Source organism: Aspergillus mulundensis (assembly GCF_003369625.1).
Source record: "Aspergillus mulundensis strain DSM 5745 chromosome Unknown scaffold_2, whole genome shotgun sequence".
NCBI classification, from domain to species: domain Eukaryota; kingdom Fungi; phylum Ascomycota; class Eurotiomycetes; order Eurotiales; family Aspergillaceae; genus Aspergillus; species Aspergillus mulundensis.
Genome location: NW_020797890.1, coordinates 2,245,756 through 2,268,217, shown reverse-complemented (window position 1 = coordinate 2,268,217; position 22,462 = coordinate 2,245,756). Strand labels below are relative to the sequence as shown.

The 22,462-nt window shown below is 51.5% G+C and overlaps 9 protein-coding genes across 9 annotated transcripts; 4 read left to right on the top strand and 5 right to left on the bottom strand.

Annotated features, from left to right (window-relative positions):
- Positions 1–177: 177 nt before the first annotated feature.
- On the bottom strand, positions 178–2,766 carry DSM5745_03396 (putative AP-1 adaptor complex subunit beta; the record flags this gene model as incomplete). Its single annotated transcript, XM_026745412.1, has 7 exons — positions 178–622; positions 677–1,038; positions 1,094–1,662; positions 1,716–2,353; positions 2,415–2,546; positions 2,620–2,640; positions 2,696–2,766. The coding sequence occupies 7 exons, from the start codon at positions 2,764–2,766 to the stop codon at positions 178–180; spliced, it is 2,238 nt and encodes a 745-aa protein (XP_026606278.1).
- An 828-nt stretch (positions 2,767–3,594) lies between these two features.
- On the bottom strand, positions 3,595–4,720 carry DSM5745_03395 (putative transcriptional regulator; the record flags this gene model as incomplete). The annotated part of the gene is made up of 2 exons (XM_026745411.1): positions 3,595–4,398; positions 4,457–4,720. 2 exons carry the CDS (start codon positions 4,718–4,720, stop codon positions 3,595–3,597), a joined length of 1,068 nt encoding a protein of 355 aa, XP_026606277.1.
- Positions 4,721–5,309: 589 nt separating this feature from the next.
- Positions 5,310–6,098, top strand: DSM5745_03394 (flavin-linked sulfhydryl oxidase; the record flags this gene model as incomplete). The annotated part of the gene is made up of 2 exons (XM_026745410.1): positions 5,310–5,497; positions 5,603–6,098. 2 exons carry the CDS (start codon positions 5,310–5,312, stop codon positions 6,096–6,098), a joined length of 684 nt encoding a protein of 227 aa, XP_026606276.1.
- A 323-nt stretch (positions 6,099–6,421) lies between these two features.
- DSM5745_03393 (coatomer subunit alpha) lies at positions 6,422–10,453 on the bottom strand (the record flags this gene model as incomplete). Its single annotated transcript, XM_026745409.1, has 8 exons — positions 6,422–6,676; positions 6,729–7,813; positions 7,865–8,460; positions 8,516–9,482; positions 9,537–9,872; positions 9,926–10,245; positions 10,303–10,352; positions 10,424–10,453. The coding sequence occupies 8 exons, from the start codon at positions 10,451–10,453 to the stop codon at positions 6,422–6,424; spliced, it is 3,639 nt and encodes a 1,212-aa protein (XP_026606275.1).
- A 509-nt stretch (positions 10,454–10,962) lies between these two features.
- On the top strand, positions 10,963–11,619 carry DSM5745_03392 (uncharacterized protein; the record flags this gene model as incomplete). The annotated part of the gene is made up of 1 exon (XM_026745408.1): positions 10,963–11,619. The coding sequence occupies one exon, from the start codon at positions 10,963–10,965 to the stop codon at positions 11,617–11,619; it is 657 nt and encodes a 218-aa protein (XP_026606274.1).
- A 260-nt stretch (positions 11,620–11,879) lies between these two features.
- Positions 11,880–13,380, top strand: DSM5745_03391 (uncharacterized protein; the record flags this gene model as incomplete). The annotated part of the gene is made up of 4 exons (XM_026745407.1): positions 11,880–12,102; positions 12,153–12,960; positions 13,022–13,239; positions 13,304–13,380. 4 exons carry the CDS (start codon positions 11,880–11,882, stop codon positions 13,378–13,380), a joined length of 1,326 nt encoding a protein of 441 aa, XP_026606273.1.
- Positions 13,381–13,892: 512 nt separating this feature from the next.
- Positions 13,893–15,570, top strand: DSM5745_03390 (esterase-like/phytase family protein; the record flags this gene model as incomplete). Its single annotated transcript, XM_026745406.1, has 2 exons — positions 13,893–14,182; positions 14,232–15,570. The coding sequence occupies 2 exons, from the start codon at positions 13,893–13,895 to the stop codon at positions 15,568–15,570; spliced, it is 1,629 nt and encodes a 542-aa protein (XP_026606272.1).
- Positions 15,571–15,908: 338 nt separating this feature from the next.
- DSM5745_03389 (putative tubulin-specific chaperone c) lies at positions 15,909–17,330 on the bottom strand (the record flags this gene model as incomplete). Its single annotated transcript, XM_026745405.1, has 4 exons — positions 15,909–16,118; positions 16,191–16,922; positions 16,973–17,133; positions 17,210–17,330. The coding sequence occupies 4 exons, from the start codon at positions 17,328–17,330 to the stop codon at positions 15,909–15,911; spliced, it is 1,224 nt and encodes a 407-aa protein (XP_026606271.1).
- Positions 17,331–18,034: 704 nt separating this feature from the next.
- DSM5745_03388 (uncharacterized protein) lies at positions 18,035–21,323 on the bottom strand (the record flags this gene model as incomplete). The annotated part of the gene is made up of 5 exons (XM_026745404.1): positions 18,035–18,628; positions 18,681–19,127; positions 19,183–19,866; positions 19,953–20,630; positions 20,691–21,323. 5 exons carry the CDS (start codon positions 21,321–21,323, stop codon positions 18,035–18,037), a joined length of 3,036 nt encoding a protein of 1,011 aa, XP_026606270.1.
- Positions 21,324–22,462: the final 1,139 nt, after the last annotated feature.

Here is a 22,462-nt window from a genome sequence, read left to right as displayed (position 1 = left end):
TATACAAGAAAGATAGATGAAGATATCATAGCGCCACCGATGGATCGTACAATCGAGTGGTGGAGATTAGGAGGAAGTATCCCGGGTAAACTATGCTCATTGCCTGACTTGCTGATGCGGTTCAGCTAGTATAGAGCTTTCATCCCCACAAAACAAGAACGCTTAATTTTCACCTGATTAGAACAATGACATAATGTCCTCGTTAGTCTTCTTTGGCTGGTTGGAGCCCGAGGCAGGCGGGGGCGAAGACATGCCGCCAGTGAGATCCAGACCAGAAAAGCCATTGAGAAGGTCAGCCCCGGCACCACCACTGGGAGGTGCACCTGCACTAGTAGTTGACGGGGCACTGTCCCCAAAGACACCAAGAAGGTCATCCAGGTTATTGTTCCCTGAGGGTACACCGCCGGCGGGAGACTCAACACGGACGGGAGTACCAGCCAGACCTTCCAGGCCGGACACACCGCCACCTGGTTCCTTGTGAGCCGATGCGGGTGCAGTGCCATCGAAGTCGATATCCAGAAGGTTCTCCACGTTGTTCTGCTGCTGAGGTGCTGACGTGCCATCAACTGCCGCAGCAGCGGCTGCAGCCAACGGATTTTCGCGCGCGTTCTGAAGTTGCTCCCTAGATGGGTGCATTAGCTCAAGGGCTGTCAATGATACGATTGCGTAGACTTACTCAATAGCTGCTTTCTGGACAGCATCCGCACCGAAACGGCCTTGGCCAACGAACTGCTCTGGAGGCATGTGATAGACGGAAGCCAATGTGGAGAGCTCCATCAGAAGCTGCTCAAGAAGAGCAGGAGGTAGGGAATGAATAGTGGTGACAATTGGGGGCTTCTTGGAGAGTACAATATTCCTGGCAGCATCGGGATCACTGGTGTTGGAGAGCAATCGCCAGTAAACATAGGCTCGGTCACGGACATCGGGATTGTCGTTCTCTGCCGTTGCTGCCTGAAGGACTTTCTGCACCAGACCTTGAGCCTTGTCTGGGCGCTTCAGGAACAGCTTCACGACAGCCGTCAGGATCTGCAACTGAGTCTGGAAATCAAATTTAGCCTGGGTATTAGCCGGCACATGGTGCAGCTGAACAAACCTGAGAAAATTCTTCATTGAATCCTTCGACGAATCCAGCTAAGATATCGCCAGCGTTGCTGATCTTCTCGGCATACTCTCCAACGATCCAAATAAGGGCAGCCCGGGCGTTTGGCTCATCTAACTCATCGATACACTTGCAGAGTGTGGGAATGATGCCTTCATAGCCGGGATATTTACGGAAAATATCCTTGATCACCACAATGGCTTCCTGCACCACGTAGTTGACCTTGGTATTGATCAAATCGAGCAAAGTATTGACACACTTCTCACAGGCGCTTTCAATTTTGATGGCGACCTGACCGATAGCCTTGATCGCACGGCGTACAAAATCCATGTCCACCTCCAGGGCGTACTCCTTCAGCTCTGCTAGTAGCTGGTCGAAGTTCCGGTCGTTGGCTATCCGCACCATAATTTCAAGTTTCTGGAACTTGACATAAGGAGGGTCGTTGTACTTGCAGAAGAAAACGCGGAGCTCTTTGTTGAGGATATCCGGCTGCTTCTGCAGCAGGAGATCGATGTTCCGTAAGGCCACATATTGTACTTCTGGGGCAGATGATACCAAGGTCACTGAAAACATAGGTCAGCAGCTTAACATACACACCAGGTAATATTCCAGATACCTAGCGGAGGAGCCATCTTCTTGAGGTATGTCTTCGAAAGCTCCGCGTTGACTAATTTCATGTGAAGAAAGACAGTTTTGACGGCTGCCAGCACCACACTAGGGTTTGCGTGCTGGAACTGAGGCGCGACTCGCTCGCAGATTTGCTCTGCTTCGTTCACTGCGCTTGTTCTATATTCTGACAGTGTCGTGAGGATTGTGACGCGGCCCCACTCAGTGCACTCGTTCAACGCCATTAGCAGCTTCCGGAGTGTATTCGGAGTGACTTGAAGCGCCTGGGTTTCCGGCGCAGCATGATGAATCTCAGAAAGAGCCGTTACGGAGTTGGCCACCACCATGGGATTCGGATCACCAATCATCTCTTGAAGCATTTCGAGGAAACCATTCTCCAAGCACATAGCTGGTCCCAAGTCAAATAATTTGGCAACGCAGATGGCAGCAGTCTTTCGTACGTATGGCGACTCGTCTCGCAGCGTCTTTCGGAGCGGCTCTTCCATGTAATCGATCATTTTATCCACTCGGATACAGCCCATTGTCCGGATTGCGAGTGCCCTGATGAGAGGGTTCGGGTCTTCGGAGTCTTGCACAAAGGTGTTCACGGCGAGAATACAAAGGTCAGGATGTGATTTGGCGTAGTTCCTATCTCACGTAGTCCGGCATTAGTGGGCAGTCGTGCGGGGGAGCGGGGTGTTTTTCTCACATGAGATAAAGATATACCAGCTTCTTCTGTTCCAAATCGGAGGTCGCAATGTTTTTGAGGACGTCAGGGAAGAGAGCGGATACATCTTTTCCCAGGGTCATGGCCATGATGGTCTTCTGAATCGCCTCCTTTCTGCAATGACAATCAGACACTGTTCCGGACGCCGGAAGGTACTCCGCATGATTCGCACGACGATGTGACATACCTCTCATAGGCGTACTGTGAGCTATCGATTTATTAGCATTAAGACCACTGCTGAACTGTGGAACGGAAATTCATACACCAGACCGGCTCGCAACTCGAACGTCTCTCCTTTTCTGGGCACCGCAAAGGCGCCGCGAATCCTGTTCATCGCCATGATAGCTGAGGGCGAGCTTCAGCGACGACAAAGTCGCGCCTCCGCAGAGTCAATGTAGGGAAATGGAGGAAAGCAAAGTCGTGGTCTTGTCAACCACTGCGGGGGAGTTGGGCCACGGAGACGGACGTTCGCTTCAGGGATATGTGGACCGCCTGGAGCAAGCTGCGAGAGAGCGGAACAGAGAAGTCAAGGCGCGTAGGTAATTATTGAATCATTATTGCCCCAGTATAGGGTCTAGAAGAGGGAAGAAGCAGAAAAGAAGGAGAAGGAGAGTCGGCAGATGGAGCTGGGGAGATGAGGTCGGTCTGGACCGAAAAGAGTTGGTTGTCCACAAAGCGGCTGATCTCAACCACTCTGGAGTCGCGCTTCTTCACCTCCGTCTCCTTCCCTTCCTCTGCCCACAATAATTGCTAACATGGTGAGTTGATTGACTTACCCGAATGATGATTTACTATCTGGGAAAGAAGAATTGCTGCCAATACTGTCATAGGCAAACCTCCCCAACCTACGGCGCCTATTCGTCGAGGCCAGATCCGAAGCGGAGGAGAATGAATATTCTCGGAACGCAGTGCGCTCACCTCTGTATCGCGAAGCACGAGCAGTTCTAGCTGATATCGACACAGTTCTACAATCTCGTGCTGTTCATATCATCTGTCGCGGTGTTTAGTCTAGCAGCCCAACGTATGAGCGGTTCCAAGCTGGCGAAATGATGCGACGAACACTGGACGCGGGTCCTATTGGATGGGCTCAATGGCTCCTCAATCATACAAGCGTCACATAATACATGCTAAAAGGCATCATAACAGCAGCAAGTGCATGGCATCAGTCAGTTTCCTCTCCCTCGCTTTCGAGAAAGGCAAGGGCCTTTCGACCTCGATTCAAACGGCGACGAGGACCGCTATCACTGCCGTCTTCTGCAGTGTCTTTACCCCAGCGCTTTGCTTCTTCTTGTACCATTTCAATGTCCTCACGCAGTTCACGTTCCTCCTTGATCTGTTTGGCCTTCTCCAATGAGTACCGCCCTTCCATTCCCACGTCTTTCAGCATGTCCTTGAGGTGCTTGATCTTTGCCTTGGGTGTATCGTAAGGAGCCAGCTCTCGTGCCCACATTTTGCGAATCCCGCACTTGATCAACCATCCTTGCAACCGCTTTATTTCCGCCTGGTTAGCGTCTAGGTCTGCATCCTTTGCTTTGGCAGGCGTCTTCTTCTTTCCCTTTGCAGAAGCAGCTCCGGTGCTCTTCTTTTGTCGCTGACGTTTCGGCTGAGGTTCTTCATCCAGAACCACTGACATTTCACTCTCTGAATCACCGGCCGCTTCTGCCATTTGCTCGGATGGCTTGGTATCGTCTTTGCTTTCATCAGAGTCGTCCACAACCTTCTCCTCGGACAAACCAGGTCTGGGGCTCTCTGTGGTTTTCAATTTGGTTCCTTTGGTCGTTACGTCCCTTGCCTCCTCATCATTGACATCGCCATTCGCGTCGCTCTCTGTGCTCGTCTTGCGGCGTTTGCGGGACGTTGAAGAAGCTTTTGGTTTGGCCCGCTTGGTAGCTTTCGGGGATGGGGTGTCTGCGACGTCTTCCTCTTCGCCGACCTCTGAGTTCTGTGCTGCAGCATCTTGTATTTCCTATTGACATGATTAAATTAGCCACAATCAGCCCAACTACTCCTCTACGATTACCTACTACTTCATCCTTGATTATACGATCACTTTTCGCTTTCCAGTCGCCATTGGATTTGAAGAAACCATCTTCTAGTTGCAGTGCCTTCTCGGCTGCCAACCGGACTCTCTTGACCGTCAAATCCTCCGTCTTCCCTGTCTTGAATATTGTGGCGACCGTTTCGCGCAGAGTTTGCTCTAGTTTCTTATCGGAGGGCTGCGGGGATGTGTCCGACAGGTCGTGCTCAGACTCGGGGTCTGAATCGGCAACGGCATATCGCGGAGCCATGTTGTTTATTTATTTTTCTTCAATGGACTCTTTGGTCGTAAAATAAGTGTTGCTTCCAAAGACTGAAATATCGATCCGCGCGGAGCTTCGAGAACGCGTGCCAGACGCGACGAGAGCTTAAATGGAGAAAGGATTGCGGGCAAAGGAGCTGCAAGCCTGCAAGTCAAGCCGATGAGGAGCTTAATCAGTATCGAGCCAAGAGGGTGAATAGTACCGACTGTGAAAATCGACTGTGAAAGCTTTAGTTAATTCTCGAACTGCAATCTTCTCCGCAGACCACTTCCAAGGTTGGTCAATAATGTCTCCAGCATAATACTCCGCAATGCTTCTCCCCGTCGAGATCGAGAGTCCAGACGCGGATCGGTTCGAGTCGGCATCCGCCCGCCGCTGACAAAGCCACTGAATAATGTCCCCGAATCCCTCTGCGGGCTCATATAAAATCGCAACAGCTACAGTCATATCGGACCTAGGAATTAGCTATAGATGAGGTCGATATACGACTGTGACTTCATATACATACACTCTGCATAACCACTGAATAGTTCAAACCTCCCCAGTCACATATACACACCTTCGCCCAGCAGAGACCATGGCAGACGAGCCGCAATCGCAACCGCAATGGCGAACAAATCCTCCGACACTTTTTCCTCATGCCTCATCACAAGCCCCAGCACGCTCGTCGTCATCATCCGAAGCCAAAAATGAGGCTTCGAAACCGGCAGCGGTACAACGCGACGAGCAGGGGAAACCATACGTCCTAGACAAGGATGGGAAACCGTGCGTTTTCTCCAAGCTATGCGATTCTCTTTCATGCAGCGTCGCAGCACAATACATTTAAAGATAGAAAAGGAATAGGAACTAACACGAATTCCGTATATCTAGATGCCGCCTCTGTACTTCCGCCGCCGCCTGGCGCAACCTAACAAAACAAACCAAAGCCTCAAGCGCCGCCGCCGCATCCACCACAACAGCGACGCAACCCCAAGAAACAATATCCCAAAGCACCGGCCGCGGAACCACGAAGCCTGAATGCCCTCCCGACGTTGAAGTCCTTGGGCGCTCCACCTGGACCCTTCTGCACAGCCTGACAGCAACATACCCCGAGAAGGCGTCAGCAAGCGAACAGGCCGATATGCGGTCGTTCCTGACGCTGCTGTCGAAGTTATATCCATGCTGGGTGTGCGCTGACGATTTCCGCAACTGGATGGCGGAGCCAAGTGGGAAGAACCAGCCGCGACTTGGCGGGCGCAAAGACTTCGGAAATTGGATGTGCGAGGCGCATAATGAGGTGAACCGGAAGCTTGGCAAGAAGGAGTTTGATTGTAGGCTTTGGGAGCAGAGGTGGAAAGACGGGTGGAAGGATGGGAGGTGTGATTGATTCGATGTACAGATAGGGATGAGGATTTGCTTATTGGCAAAACCACTCGTGTGGACAATGGATGGGCCGCTCTGCTCTGTATATATCTATCTTCATGAGAAATGTACCATATCAATAGACTAGACATCTCCCAAATCACGGTTCAACATCCATTGCATTCACAGAAAAAGAATATTATACTAACATCGCTCAAGAATTATTGAAGACAGGCAAAAGATCCATATATCTATGTATCAGGACCTCGGGACCGTGAGTCAGTCCATAAGAAGATAGGAGTCCACTTTTCTATCTTTAAACATAACCCATCACACGTCGTCATGGAATTAGAGTTGGCTAGGGACAAACAATCGCAGTCCACTGGCCGGCGCGCCGATCTCAGTCACTTCGGATATCCGGTCGACGGTACCCTTGTATTGTTCGTGGTACTTGGCACCGGTGAACGGATCTGAGACGCTGGGAGACCCGCTGTAGATCGGCGTGTGGGAAGCCGCGCAGATGTCGAACTCGGCAAATTGGTCGAATTCTATCTCGATACTATCCTGGGGGTTACGCTCGCATTGAGCCTTGACCTTCTTGGCCTGTGTACAGTTAGCGCGTGGTTGTCAAGGCTGGGAAAGAATTGATACTAACCTGATCCAAGAGTTTAGCGGATCCACCGTTGGCCAGCATGCGGTTAGCAAAGCTGAGGGCGGAGGAGTAGTTCTTGTTAGAGAACGCAAGCTTCATGGCTGCCATGAGGGCCAGTTGCCTGTGGGCGACTTCCAGCTTAGGGATGGTGAAGTAGGCAGAAAGCTCGAGGCTTCGCTTGAGACCCTCAGGCGTTTCTGTCGAAAGAGCGCGGCGTTCCAGCTCGATAGTCATGGCAAGAATATACTCTCGGGCAGTTGCGATAACCTTCTTCGCTTGCTCAACTTCCGCCTCGGACGAAACGACATTTACAAGAACAGAGTGCAAGATGCTCTTGAAAATCTGTACGCCCTCCTCCAGCTTGTTAGCCCTCATCGCTGCGTAGCCTTCTTGCAGGTCGACGCTAGCAATGGTCTCGAGATCCTTGGGGATAGCTGGCAGCACTTTACGGCTATCCGTCTCGTCAACAGTTCGTCGGACGTAATTGACAAGCGGAGGAAGGCCGGGAGTTGCAGAGAGGTAGGTCTTGGATGCCTTGAAAATTTCAAGGAACCTAGGCTTGAGAGGAGCGAAGTGAACAGCTCCGACTTGACGGTTGAGGAGTTGCATTGCAGTGTCGAAAGATCCAGCAGCAACATGGTCCGCCGCCAGGGGAGAGTTGCGGGCCCAGAGGTCGGCTTCAGTGCTGCCAGCGCCGGCTTCGGCGCTGTCAACGTTGACAAAGTCGACATCTTCCTCAACGTTTATCTCATCGCCCATATCCCAACCCGCACCATCTTCATCCTCATCTTCCAGTATCTCACCTGCAGTAACAGCACCCTCCTCTTCTTCGGGCTCAAAGCCTAGCTCCGCAGCTTCTTCATCGCCTGCGCCAACTTCACCCAGCAAGGCCTTCTCAAACGAAGAGTGTGCAGCAGCCTTGACGGGCCAGCTTGCCTTGTAAGTAGGGACAATAGGTTGGGGTACCTGGGGAGGGGCTTCAATTGTGGGGAGGGATATCTGGTCTGCCGTTAACCCAACCGCCTCAAGGATGGACTCCGCTTCCTCAGTCAAGCCGTGTGCCTTGGCAGTGAGGTATGCAAGGGGATCTAGATTCGGTTAGAAGATATAGCCATAGACAGGAAGAAGGTTCATCTTACAGAGATCCACCTCCTTGAACATCTGAATCCTATCCTCAACATCGCCTCGGTAAATAGCGTTCTGGAAGCGGGAGGTAAAGTCTCCACGGTGCTCCGCAATCTTCGCCATCCTTGAAAGCTTTTCTTGATCGCCTGTAGACAGGTACAGGAACGACAGCTTATCGAAATTCCGTTGCTTCTGGTAAGCCATCTCTACGATCTGATGGTTTCCGTGAGCCAAAGCCTCAGTACCAAGTCGGGTCCACAGGTTAGGACGGTCTAGTTCTCTAGCCATTTCAATGGCAACTTCGAGGTTGCCACACTCCAATGCAAGCTCGAAGCGAGTCTGAGGATCCTGGACGAACTGGAGCGCGATTTCTGGGTAGCCCTTCTTTTGCAAGTAGGAGATGATACTTTGGCCGACCAAGCTGGATGTTTTGATGATCTGCAGCATCTCATCGTAGTTCCTCTTGACAAGTGCGAGCTTGAAGCGGTACTCGGTGGGATCAATCTCCAGGGTTCTTGGTTTGGCGGCACGATCCAGGCAGTAGACGCTTCGGCCTTTGACCTTGACCAGATAGACCGTCTGGTCCAAAGTCCGAATGATACCACTATCACTATAATGGAATTAGCTCAAGCTTTATGGTCGGAGATATCAAGAGTAAGGCTTACCCGTTCAACAGGGAGTATTTTACGTGGTTCAAGGTAGAGTAGAGAAGGACGCCAGCGTCATCCCAAGCTGCGCTCTTGATACGAATAGTCTCGTGTAAGCTGCTCACTTGCTCCAAGCCCTTCGTGACAATGGTGACGTTGTGCTTGCTGAGCAAGGCCGCATAGAGCCCATCGTTAGACCACACAACGTACTTAACACCGCTAACGGCCAACTCCGCCAATTGCTTCTTCTGCTGGATATCGAATAGAACGACGGAGGTGGGTGTGATAAAGAGAAGGCTGCCAGTACCGCCGAAATAGATGTCGGTCGTTCCAGCCGGAGGCTTGATGGACTTTGTTGTCGAGTTGCTCAAGTCTTTGATATCCACCTGCTGATTGGCCTGGCTGAAGACAGCGAATCTGTTGCGCGCGACAAAGACAGCCGAGGAAGCCTGGCCGCGCTTGACGTCCGTGGGCTCAATTGCGCCAGTGGCATCTCGGGGAAGGTTGATCAGTTCGTAAACACCTCCATCCGCGGGGGATGTTACGAGCACGGCACGCTCGGCGGGGTTGTATGAAAGTGTGCGGGGAGGCACCCATGGGGATCCCAGTTTGCGCAGTGATAGCATAGACGGAGATTCAACGTTCTTCGCAAAGTCAAATGACTTAACATGCTTCTCTTTGGTGATATAGAACAATTGGTTTTGGTACACGGCGGATGCGGGCCGCTCCCTCTCCAGCTTGAAGACCATCACTCCGGTGTCGTGACCGGCGGCGAATAGGTTGATTTCCGGATGGGCAGCAATGACCCAAAATCGATCCACATCCCGCTTGAAGGACTGGACGGATGTTCTCTTGTTGAGGTCCCAAGCACGGATTGTCTTGTCCTCACCTACGGAGAGGATAAGGTCTTGGTGAGGGTGGAAAAGACAGGCGGATGCATTCTGGAAGTGACCTCGGCAGGTGTCGACTTCCCATGCTTTCGTATCTTGAATCAAGTTAGCGACGACACATTGTACCTTTGAACACTATTATAGCATACCGCTCATTCTCCAAAGCTTGATGAGACGGTCATCTCCCGCCGACACGATCAGGGGAAGTGACGGGTGGAAGGCAACCCAGTTCACGCCTCGATCATGACCCTCCAACACGAACTTCACGACTGCGTCAGTGTTTCCGAACATGTCTGCTTGTGCATTGTTGGCCCGGGCCATCTGATCTTCGAATGACATGGTGGTCGGCGCCGAGTGTTTCTTCCGCAGTCCAGAGATATCCCAGATACGGACAGACTGATCTAGCGAAGCGGAGGCGATGAGGTCTTCGGTCGGGTGGAATTGCGCGCACATCACGTAGTGGTTGTGACCGGTCATGGTACAAACTAAGTATCAAAGCTCAGTAACGGTTATGACAGGTGGCTATAGCTCGGCATACTCAATGATCGGTTCTGCCAGTTCCAGATCCTGATCGTTTGGTCGTCCGACGCGGACAGGATCCATGGCAGTTCGGGGTGGAAGAACACTGTTCGCACATAATCCAAATGGCCGTTCAATGTGAAAAGACATCTCCGAGTCTGATAGTTCCAGACTTTGATCTTGTAGTCGTCACCTCCGGAGACGAAGAGGGGCTGCGTCGGGTGGAAGTCAATGCCCCGGACAGGGCCATCATGCTCTTCGAATCGATCAATGAGTGTTCCCATACGATAATCCCATAGCTGGATGGTTGATGAATGTAAAGACACCAGAATCCATGGCCTGTACCGGAGTTAGCCCGCCGGGTGCGACAAGTAGGGGGTAGGCGTTCCGACTGACCGTTTGGGATGGAAGGCAATGCCCTTTGCGCGGGAGGATTTTGACTCAAACTATTTCGAGAAATCAATTAGTTCTCCGTCGGGAAAAAAAAAACAGACAGGATAAGGGGAGTCAATCATACCTTGGTGAGCATGTTTGGGGAGGATTGCATCTTGAAGGAGGGTTGGCCGGAGCCGCACCATATAGAAGCAGAAGCAAGCTCCGCGCACTGTAGATAGGGGTATCACAAAGGCAACTACCTCATCCACTGCACAACAGGGCAATTGAGCAGAAGAACAAGGAGACGTAGCTTGTATGCGTCTTTATTGACAGTCCGGGGTCTGGAGTCTGGACAGGACACCTTGGATGGCGGTAACGTGGACTTATTGAATAAGCGAGTAGCGTCGGCCAATCGTGCCCAGGGCGGTGAGGGGCTGCATCGCCCGCATTGTTGCCCGAGAACTACGTTCTAGTCTCCGTTTGCCCTTGAGGACGGGCAGACTAGATGATGTTTGAACGTCTTAATAATGAGCTGAGTGTATACTCCATCCATGTGGACTGTCTACTACCGGATATCCCCGATGCCTAACGCCCGCTTGGAGCTAAACCTTCCTCTTATTATCATATTTGCGACTGAACCGCTCGATTTACCGCATTCCGCATACTGGAGGCCTCGATAATATGGGAGAGCATAGGCAGGCGCCGGATTTGTTCCAGCCTTCCTTGAAGCTGGACAAAGACAACTCGGCGCCTGCTTCTCAACCCGAACACGACCAACCGAATAGAGAAAGACGTGCAGTTAATGGACCGGAAATATATGACATCGAGGACTTGCCTCCTGGTATCCAAGAAGCCAGTTTCGGGAGTGAAGCAGTGAAACCATATGACATTGAGGAGCCAGGAGAGGAATCTACATCCGAACCCGAGCTGTCAAGTTTGCCGCAGCACATACAGCGCAGATACTGGGAAGAGCTGGTGTCCTCGATGGAAGACCTGTACTGCGACTCCGATAATAGCAGTCCAGGGTCGATTTCTTCGAAAAGAGGCAGGAAGAGAAAACCTCCTGCCCTCACAATTCTCCCCCAGGCTGCCCAGCCTGAGAAATCGGCTTCTGTATCAGATGCGCAATATGCAAGTCCAAATCTAAGCCCAAAAAGGCCGCGGAAAAGAGATAAACGACCCAGGGACAGACCACTTAACCCGGCTCAAAAGATTCGCATTCAAAGACCTCGAGGATTTAGTGGCTCATCCTACACGTCCGTCTCTACGGATACGGAGGCAAGCGGCACTAACCTCACCAATGGATTCTCTACCCCAGACGCCATGGACCTAGACTGATCCGGCATCGTGCTACCTTGTCCATTTCTAGCATAGAAGGTGTCACTGAGCGTGGTAGACCGCAGAATCCAGCCCGTTCGATGGCCTTCATTTCACGTGACGGTCTGTAGAACCTAGGTGATGACGTCATGGAATCCTCATCTTATAACTGAGCTTTGAGCTCGAGCTTCGCCAGTTTCATTACCAGCCCATTGTACTGTGCAAGACGCTATTTTATCGGACAATTCTGTTGATACTCACGTAATTGGTACGTTCTGACCATGGCAACGCGCACTTCCACCCGTCATGCTGCGCAAAAGGCAAAAGAAGCTATAGCAGCCGCCCCGGACGTCAAGAGAAGGGGATCCGTTGGCACAAAGCGTAAAGGTTCCACCGAAAAGGCTCCAGAACCAAAGAGAGAGAAGAAGGATACCGAAGATGAACCAGAACAGATCAAGGAAGAAGGACCCCAACAATCTCCTGAGAAAGTAGAGTCTGGACAGGGTGAGTCGCACTGGGAGACAAATCAACTTACTAAGACTGATCATGACTAGAGCAAGCATCCAAGTTAGATGAAAAGCCAGTGGATGGCCCAGATGTAAAGGATGCCGAACCTCAAGCTAAGCCGGAGGGAACATCACGCGATGATCAACAAGAACCTGAGAAGCCCCAGGGAAAGCTCCAGGAGCAGCCTCAAGAGAAACACCAGGAGAGCCATGAGAAGAAGCCGGAAAGTACCGATGGCAAGCCTGACGGTGCTGCAAATGGAACAGAGGCTGGGATGAAGACGTCTGAACACCGAGAGGAGATCGTTCCATCGAACATTCTCGAAAAAGGCATTATCTACTTCTTTTATCGCGGTCGAGTTAATGTCGAGGAGGCGCACGGTGTTCAGGATGTGGCGCGGAGCTTTTTTGTGCTACGTCCTACACCATTGGGGGCGGCTATAGACCGTGAACAGGGCGCAGTGGATTCTGGTGCAAAATGCCGATTGATGATGCTGCCCAAAAAGAAGTACCCGAGATCAGGAAAAGACAGAGAAATGGGGTTCGTCGAGAAAGCCGGTACTTCTATGAAGCAGCTGCAAGAGGGCTTCATTGCTGGCCATACCTATGAAACTTCTACTCGTGGTACACGGGAGGTGCCAGAAGCGAAGCCCTATGCGGAGGGTGTGTATGCCATGACCTCAACCAAGCGAGCAACTCATATTGTCTACCATATTACACTTCCGGAGAAAGCTGGAGAGATCCAAGAAGATTTCGGGCTCAGTGAACGTGGTAGCTGGCTTTTGCAGTCCAAGAACCCCAAGTTCCCTAGCCCACCTTTTGCCCGTCTCCCGAAGGGGCCTGAATATCCTGAGAGGTCAGTAGCCTGTTCTTTCTATCATGTCGATCCCGGTGTGTGCTGACTTCACATACTGTAGTATCCTAGAGAAGTTCAGAGACCTCCGTTGGATTCCAGCGGAACCCGAGTTACTGGACTATCCGAACGCACAATTCCTTATGATTGGCTCAGCAGTCGGCGACCTTGGGAAAGCTGCGACGGCAGATGAAGGCGACAAGCGACCAGAAGAGGAGCAGCCCGAAGAAGAACTGATTAAAATGGAAGACGAGAACGAGGAAAGGATTGAGACTCTGGGTGGTAAGACCATGTCCCTATCTTCACCTGCTATTGGACTCTGTTTGAGCCCGCTAACCCCAACTAGGTGATCACGCGATCTACGAAGATCTGGGATACCACGCTCAGGAGAAATACGCCAAACTGGAGACCACTTGGGAGTAGCTTACTCCGGAGTAGTAGGCGTGGGGTTGTTGGAAGCTACTGACTCGCTGTGCGTCCTTCACGGGAGACAGATCAGACAAGTAAGAATGCAAGATAGGCAAACGTGCAGAGAAGAAATGACATGATAATCTCCACACATCTGATCAAATCGGGTTTAATCTGCCATTGTAAACAGCTGCCAAGTCGCTATATCGGTAACTAACTCCATGGCCGCATCTTCGGTTGCAGCGCAGCCACTGCAAGACATCATTGGATCTGCTGCAGGAACAACTCTACGGAGTACATATCTATTCAGCAAATCACCGGCCTTGCTTCGGCCACGTTCAAAGCCCTCATTTCTCCTGGGGACGATCAGCGCTTTCTAGAACATCGCTGCCAGCTTTGATCCCATTCGTTGGGTATTGCTCTTGCAAAAGTTGAGCCACTTATATATTTCTCAAAGCTTATCGTCAGGTTGCCTGATGGCCAATTTTCTAACTGTCGAAGCTGGGCTTGAATAATTCAACTTCACAATGAAGTGGTCTATCCTCCTTAAAACGCTGCCTCTAATCGCAACTTCAACAGCTGCTGTCCCAGGGCGCAATGCTCATCCTAACTCTGTTAACACGACCACATGCGGGGGCATAAGCTACGCCTACACCGATCTCGAGGGGTACGGATTCATAAAGTCCAACGCTCGAGACAAGTACGGTGACACCTTAGCTGGCCTTGGTAGCTCTGCCGCACTTGAGAAAGACTCGTGGCGCAAGAACAATAGCACCTCGTACTCGGGCATCTTCTATCTTCTTCCAGACCGTGGCTGGTGAGCATGCTCTGAACTAAAGCCACATGAACCTGTTAACAAGCTCCAGGAATACAAACGGAACCCTCAACTTCAACCCGCGAATCCATAAGTTCGAGCTCTTCCTCACACTTTCACCTCACGCCTCTGCCCAAAATCCCTCCACGCCAAATTTGGCCTTCAAATACCTTGACACCATTCTCCTCACCGACCCCACGGGCAAGCCATTGACGGGCCTCGACCCAGATTTCACCGGCAACATCTCATACCGGGGCTTCCCACCACTACCTGCAGCAACCTATGTCGGCGATGGCTTTGGCAGCGCAGGACCCGGCGGGAAACGCGTCTCTCTCGACTCCGAGGGCCTGGTCATCGACAACGAAGGCTACTTTTGGATCTCAGACGAGTACGGACCCTATGTCTACCGCTTCAACAGGGAGGGAAAGATGGTTCTGGCCCTGCAGCCTCCACAGGCCTATCTCCCCCGCCGCAATGGCACGCTCTCCTTCAGTGCGGCTTCCGCGCCTCTTTATTCCCCAGACCAGTTACCTGACCCCGAAGACCCGGAGACAGGCCGCAACAACAATCAGGGCTTCGAGGCCCTCACGCTTTCACCGGATGGCAAGACTCTCACCGTCATGATCCAGTCCGCTCTCAACCAGGAGGGTGGTCCGAAGAAGAAGAACCGCCAGCCAGCCCGCGTGCTGCAGTACGACATCTCCAACCCTAACAGACCCCAATACAAGCACGAGTACGCTGTCAGTCTCCCCAAATACGTGGACTACACAGACGAAGACCTCGATGAGAAGGTCGCCTCTCAGTCTGAAATCCTCCACCTCCCAGGAAGTGCAAACAACTTCCTGATCCTTTCCCGCGACTCTGGCTTCGGCGCCGGCTCATCAGATACCCTCTCCGTATACCGTCAAGTCGACATCTTCTCCATCTCAAACGCAACTACCAACCTTAAGGGCGATGAATACGACTCCCCGGCTGGCTCCATCGCTAGCTCGAAGGGAAAGCTGGACAGTGACATCACACCGGCCGAGTACTGCCCTTTCCTGGACTTCAATGTCGACTCCGAGCTAGCCAAGTTCGGTTTGCATAACGGCGGCGAGCAGGATTCCGGGTTGCTTAACGAGAAGTGGGAGTCCCTCGTTCTTGTTCCTGTTGAGCCGGAAGAGAGGAGTAAGGAAGGCAGGGCGGAGTACTTCCTCTTCACGTTTAGTGATAATGACTTTATTACTCAAGATGGTGAGCACCCCTCTACCCCTCAGCAAGGTTTCCTAGGGCTTCTTGATGTACTAACGCCCAAACCTGTAGGAGCCATGAACTTTGGCCGCCTGCCCTACGCCGATGAATCTGGCTTTAATCTCAACAGCCAGGCTCTGGTGTTCAGGGTGGCATTCTAAGCCCCTTTACCTCACTCCTGTCACAACCATAAAGCAGTTAACTGGGTTTCTCGAGCCATTCACTGCTATTGTTCATGTGCACACCATTTGTTTTCTTTCGTACAGAGTACATCGAGCCGTATAATACAAGTAATTCATGTCCCTAAATAACTCCCAATCCAGAACACCAGCAAAGACACAAATTATATCAGTTCCAGAGTCTGGTCTCCTAGATAGAAACACCAGAGACAAAGGTAAATAAGAATAGGATTGTAGTTTATACCCAGCCACTCAAAATTGCCCTTTGATCCGATTAATGATTATCGATTATGTGCGTCGACGACAGACGGTGATTACGGCTAAGACTGAAGAATGTTGACCGCACGTAAAATCTCATCTGAAGACCAACCAGGGCCGCCGGGGACGATTTCAGTCCAGACCTCTTCTGGAACCCCGGCGTCCTGGCCGAGTAAACTCCAGTTGGGGCTTGGATCTGGTTTAATCCATTTGAAGTCCTCAACTTGACTCCAGCGGTCATCGGCGTCAAGGCGGTCGTTCTCGAGGGTGTGCTGTGGGATGGTCATGTCAACGGCCTTGTCTTCTAGGCAAAAGTGAAGGTACTAGGATGGAGAGTAACTTACATATGCTCGCGGGATGCGGCCAAACCGGACGCCTACGCAATCCTCAATGATCGGATTGCTCGATGAGCTCAGGTAAATATCTACATTGTGACAATCATGCATGCGGAACTGGCGGCAGTTTACAACGATGATGCTATTGCGGACACCCGTGACATGTGCGGGCCCGTCAATTGCACCACATAGAAGAAGACTGTCTGTGACGTTTTTTACCATCAGACTGGCAAATGGTTTGCCGTTGGCCGTGGGAATGGTCATGTCGACGACGCAGCGGTCCATGGTGGTGATGGATGCCGGTACTGACGCAGTCGAGCCCGAGGCTGGAAGCATGATATGCATTCCTTCATGGTTGTTTACGGTCACCGACGAAACGGTAGTCGCTGCAAAGTTTGTGCTTCTTTGTTCCTTGACGCCCTCGGAGGGGCTACCCACGGTTATCTTTGGGATGGACGTCGGAACATTTGGCCTTAATAGGTGCAGCTGCTTATCAGGTTCATTCAACGGGGTGTTGGGATAGTTTGGTGTCCCGGGTGCCGACGAGCCAACAGAGGATACACCAGGTGATGTGAATCCAGGCACTCCATGCTGGCCCTGGACCATCAACTCTGCCGCATCCGGCATTGAAGTGATAGGACCTGGAGCCGGTGCGAACCTTTTATTCTTGAAACTGAACTTTGGTCGTGGCTCCACCGTCGCTCGGGTCTCTGCCAGCTTGTCCTGGAGAGACTTTATAGCCTATGAAACCATCAGATACTGCCCTTAGAATGTGAGGCCGTGAAACGTACTTCAGCATATATTCGCTGGTCATAGGTGGGAATATAACTGGCGGCATCCTTGACTTCGTTGGACAACCGCGCAATCCCCGCCAGGCAGTGATCAGTTGCGTCCGTTCGCTCCCCTCCAACCAGAGACGTATCCGAGAGCTTGTCCATCTGTTCCTGCAGGGCTACAGGAAAGGAAAACAGAAGTCAGATTGAGCCCTGTCAGGGAACACATAGTAAGAAAGGTCAATTAGACCATACCGGTAGTTTCACGTTGGAAATAGCGGAAAAAACGCTCCTTCAGTGGTATATCTGGGTTCTGGATTGTTTGGTTCTGTGAAAGGGACGGCCGGCGGGCCTGGTCGAACTCGGCTGCCGACATGACGGAATAGTACTTGTGGTTGGCAAGATTGTATACAAGACTGACGGGGTAGCGTTCTGAAGACAGTTTGCTCGGAGTGTGACTTTCAATGGTAGCGATATAGGTATTGATGACGTCGATTCCAGAGACGGGTTTTCCTGCTGAAGCTCGTTTACTCCGGACACAGCGCGATATCAGTCGCCAAAGAGGAGAGTTTCCAGAGTTAAGTAAGATCTAGGCACATAGGGGAAGCTCGAGTTAGCCAAGAACAAAGAATAGGTAGAAAAAGGTCAACCTTAAGACTCAAGAGCTCATCAGCCGTCCTTGGTAAATTTGGCGGGGAATAATGCAGGAGATGGTAACAGGCCACGGGGTCGAGCCAATTCCTGTTGGAGCCTTGGGTAATCCTTACCTCCGGCAATAATGGTTCTGCATGTCTCGTGGAGATTCTTGGGATCTGTGTCTATTGAGCTTTCGATCTGTTGAATGGCGGCTTTCAAGCAGGAATGGATGACGTCGTCTGATCATCACGCAACGCCAGGATTTTGGTACCGGAGTATCGATTCGCCGTCTTTGGCGCTAGACCTTTTTTGACGGGTACTCTGTACGTGGAGGGTTGCAGGACGCTGGGTGATTTTACGGATATATTGCGTTGCTTTTGAGACAACTATATACAGATAACTGATAACTGATAGCAGGCCATCAATCCACGCCAAGAATTGCTTTTAAGTGGCCGGCAGCTCCGGCACACTGGGCCTAGACACAGGCTGAGTCTGGATCACTTCTATTTCCGAGTCGATCTGCCGTGATAGCGATGATGGCTGGTGACGCGGCCGGTGGATGTCAGTTACTAGTGGGCGTTCGATCACCAGCCGGTCGAACTCTGATCGCAGATCGTAGTCGCTGACGGTCTCGCCACTGGCGTGCAGGCTGATCGTTCGGAGCATCAGCTTGCCTTCTCTCGCCCAGAAAGCAAACACCTCGTTTTCTCCAGGAAATGAGAACGCCAGCTGACCAGGTCGGAAAGCCGAAGGGCTTATCTTGGACATTGCCTTTTTCATTTTCGTTGGGATGAGGGAACCGCTGGTGGTTGAGTCGCACAGATACATTTGCTTCATTCCATTGGCCAGTACGAACCGTGAGCCAGATGGTGATTGGGCTGCGTGGACTATCCTAGGACTGACTGAATCGCTGGTGAATGCCTCACTAGAGAGGGAGAATGATATCGGATATGCCCTCTCGAGGAACGCTGTGAGAACGACTGCTTCATTGAAGCTGTCATAAAAAACGCAGGTGAGATCTCCATCATCAGACGACCACTGGAAGCAGTTAGCGGTTGTCAAGGGCTGATGTCTGGGGCCTTTCACATACAGGCGGAAGCTTAAAAGATTTCGAGCCCCCTGGTTCAAGCTTCCATTGTTGTTCGATGCAATTCCACACGTCGACATAAACGTATTGATTTCCAAGATGTGTCGCGACAATGAAGCGTCTTCCGTCAACGGAGAATTGAAGTCTCCTGGCAACAACTGCCCCCGCGCGCTTTTCATTCTGAGCTATCGTCTTATGGCTGTTATTAATATCCGCCTCCAAGGCATTCTCGACGGTATAATAGTCTGTTTTATCACCCAACCGCACCTGACGGATTTCGGTGGTATCGATTTCATATACTCGAACCTCGTCTTCCAGAGTGAACGCCACATATCGATCATCGCGAGACATCACCATACATGTGATTGGTGAAGATGGTTGCAGCGTTTCCACCGTGAGGTATGCTTCGGGAATGGCGCTTTTATTGCCGAATATCAGAAGTTCGTAGTGCTATTGACCTGTCAACCAGATACAAGCTCCGCGTCGAGAGCGCAATCTACCATACCTCTGCTGCGGAAGCAACAATAGCACACCGCTTACTTCCAGCTGCGGCATGTTGCACCCCGGTTGCATCGTATCGATGGCCTCTAGATTTTCTTCCATCCATAGAGTTAATCTCAAATCGCATGACCGAGCCGTCCCCAACATCCCAAATCAGAAGACCATGTCCGGACGCCGAGAAGCAGAATTTTGGCTGTCGAGGTAAATTGCGTGTCTTCGAAGAGCCCTTCCTGAACAGAGAAGTAGTCCCTGTTAAGGAAAGAGTTACGCTCTTAAGGTCTTTTGATAACGACCTGATGAGCTGCTTCTCCTGTGACTGGCCCGTCCGAGGGCGAGCCATGAACGGGTTCGTGATATCTGACGTCGTAGGCGAGTGACTTTTGCCTGACAATTTAAAGAATGAAAGGCTAGACGAAATGGGTGATACCGGACTTCTCAAGCCGTCGACCGAGTCCACGCGTGATAATTGATCTGTAGAGTTGGTCCTTGAGCTTGAACGGGATGTCGTGTCTCTTGAAGCCGAGTCCGGTAGTGAATAGTGCCCACTGCTTTCGGAGCCGGTGTGATGTAGGGCGTCTGAACCCTGGTCAAGTGGTTCAATCATCCGGGCATGCTGTATCTCGACTTTTCCTGGACACAGAGGACACATGGCGTTCATGGTGAGAAATCGGGACTTTTCTTGTAATTGCTTTTGCACAGTTAGCCGAAAGTGGAACAACACAAAGAACGTTTAAGAAAATAAATTGATTAACGCGAAGAGGGATGTGTTCCTACTTCGTACGCCTTCTTGTCGGAGCTCCTCAGCTGCTGCTCCAGGAGCGCCTCCGGAACCGGATGTACTGCAGGACAATTGACAACGTACACAGCACCATTGTTTCCCTTTCTCACTCTCGTCGGATGGCTAGTGGCCTGAGAAGACGAACTATGCAGCCATTGGGTTAGGTGTTTCTGATAGTCGTGAGAAAAGGCTTCCAACTCTCCATTGCAGTCCCAAAGCTGAACTCTGCGGTTGACCAGCCATCTCATTAGCAGACCTAAGGCTGAGTCTGTGGAATCTCGTAGCGGCGAAAGCTTCCCCCATGAATCTCTAATCCTTCTGGTTTGTAGAGGGGCTTGTTCGCCAGCACTTTCGCTCAGTATCACCGTTGCAAGTACTTGCAGCGAGGGCGTGTCAAACTCGTCGTCGAATGCGGCCAAGATCGTCCTCGCTAGCTTTTTTCTGTTGTCCTGGGTCTGTTCGAAGGCCTCGTCCACCTTTATCCCACTGGCACTGTCGTGACCTTGCTCCTGTAAAATCCGACGGCGGTCGATGTGGCAGTGAATCAGCGCCGACTCAGCGGCCCACAAAAGGTCAAATAGGAGGTAGAAAGATGTTAGTTGATCGTCTTGTTTTCTCATGAGCGCGGTCAAAAGGTCCGTTACGAGGGTATCTGGTGCGCCAGGGAAAGGATACTGGAAACGTCAGTCAATGCTACTTAGTAGGCGATCGCAACCTAGACAGTGTAAACGTACAATGCCTGAGGAGAAAATTGGGACATATGCTTTACTAGATTTTAGCAGTGCCTGCTGAGCATGGAACAAATCGGTCGATCCGATACTGGCGATGGCTTTGGGAAGCAGGTCGTTGATCAAGAAGCTTTCTGATTTAGAAAGATCAGGGTGCTCCCAAGCTGATCGCATCGCCCGCTCTAGCCTGAACTTCGTATCGGAGCTCATGGGTTCGCCGCGCAGGACAAGAAGGCGAATGCCCACGAGGAAAGTGTGTCCAATGAGTTGTCGATATCTAAGGAGTTCCGCAGCTGTCGGTTTCGAACAGGGAAAGAGGTCCATCTTGACTTTTGTCAAGTACATGAGAGTTGAGTTGACAATGTCTGACGAGATTAGGTTCGGCGCGAAGTACGGATGGCAGTCCTGTGAAGTTGCCAGGCCCTGGAGATACGTCCGTTGCACATTAAAAAGTGTCTGGATCCACAGCACTGACTGCGTCAGGGACTCCATATCAGGGGCTTGACCATGGTGACCGGCACTCAAAGCGAGGCCTGTCGCAAGGCCCGCAGCGTGCTCGCCAATGATTTCGTGGAGGATATTTTCGAGATCCCGACGGCCCAGCTGCTCGAATACTGCTGCCACGAGCGGATGGGACATGGCCACGAGTGCGAGTTGAGTGCATACAATGCCCCTCTACAGCGGGGGCTGCTGAGCCATGGAACAGGACACAAGATGAAACGGATTGACAGAGATAGCACAAAGAAATTGTTTTGATGATGCTTTTCGGCGGAGAGAGAGAGAGAAAGTCGCCCTGGCCAGGCAGGATGACGAGGGGAAGACATCAGACTAAGCGCCCGATTAATTGACTGTGCTGCAGACGGTTAGATAGCGCTTTCAGCTGATGCACGTCTGCGTGTCCTGTCCTACCCGAGTTTGGCTTGCGATTGGCACGAAGGACAGCCCGATGGATAACCGCCAGGAAAAAGAAATCTAGATCGCCCTTGCAAGTTGCAACTCTGCACGCCAGTCGGCCTCCGTCTCCAAGTTACGTTTGATGTCTTGATTCCCGGTTCGCTCATTCTCGAATCTGATGAAAAGCAAATGGTGCCTCTGTGCCTGACAGTAAGGGGTTGTTTCATCCATGCCCATCAGTGATCACAGGGTTCAAGGGCAAAGGTAGGGGCAGACCCACAGCGCTTGACTGAGTTCTGCATGAAAGTGTCATGTTCATGCACTGATTATTAAGATGAGTAGTATTGTAGGAGTCGGTTTCGAAATTCAATATTGCGATATTGGCTCGAACTTGCCACCAATACTAGTCCATATGCTGTTGGAGCTGCTGGATACATACCTCCGCTCCTAGACAAGCTCGGTCCCCGGTTCGTTTACCTATTGTCTTGGCTCCCCTGCTTATTTAGCCTACCTTGGAGTCTACATCGCAGGCTCAGCCTTGTGAACAAATCCAACATGGACAGATATTAGGGCGATCTGCTCCATAACGATGTAGAGAAGGGCGAACGAGTGGACCCTGGGGGCCTGGGGGCCTGGGGTCCAGTCGCGCTATCCCGACAAGGTTAGGCTCATACCTTGATCAAAGACCGTTGTCGATCGTCTCCACTCCCTTACGGGCCTCGATAACAACGACGTTTGCCGACTATATTCCACCAACAAAGGGATCACTGGAGTGCGTGACCAGCGGGATCAGATAATGCACGTCTTCGGACGAAATCGTCCATCCCAACGACTTTTCTTAGCAGGGAAGACAACAATTGATCTAATTGCTCCGACATTTATCA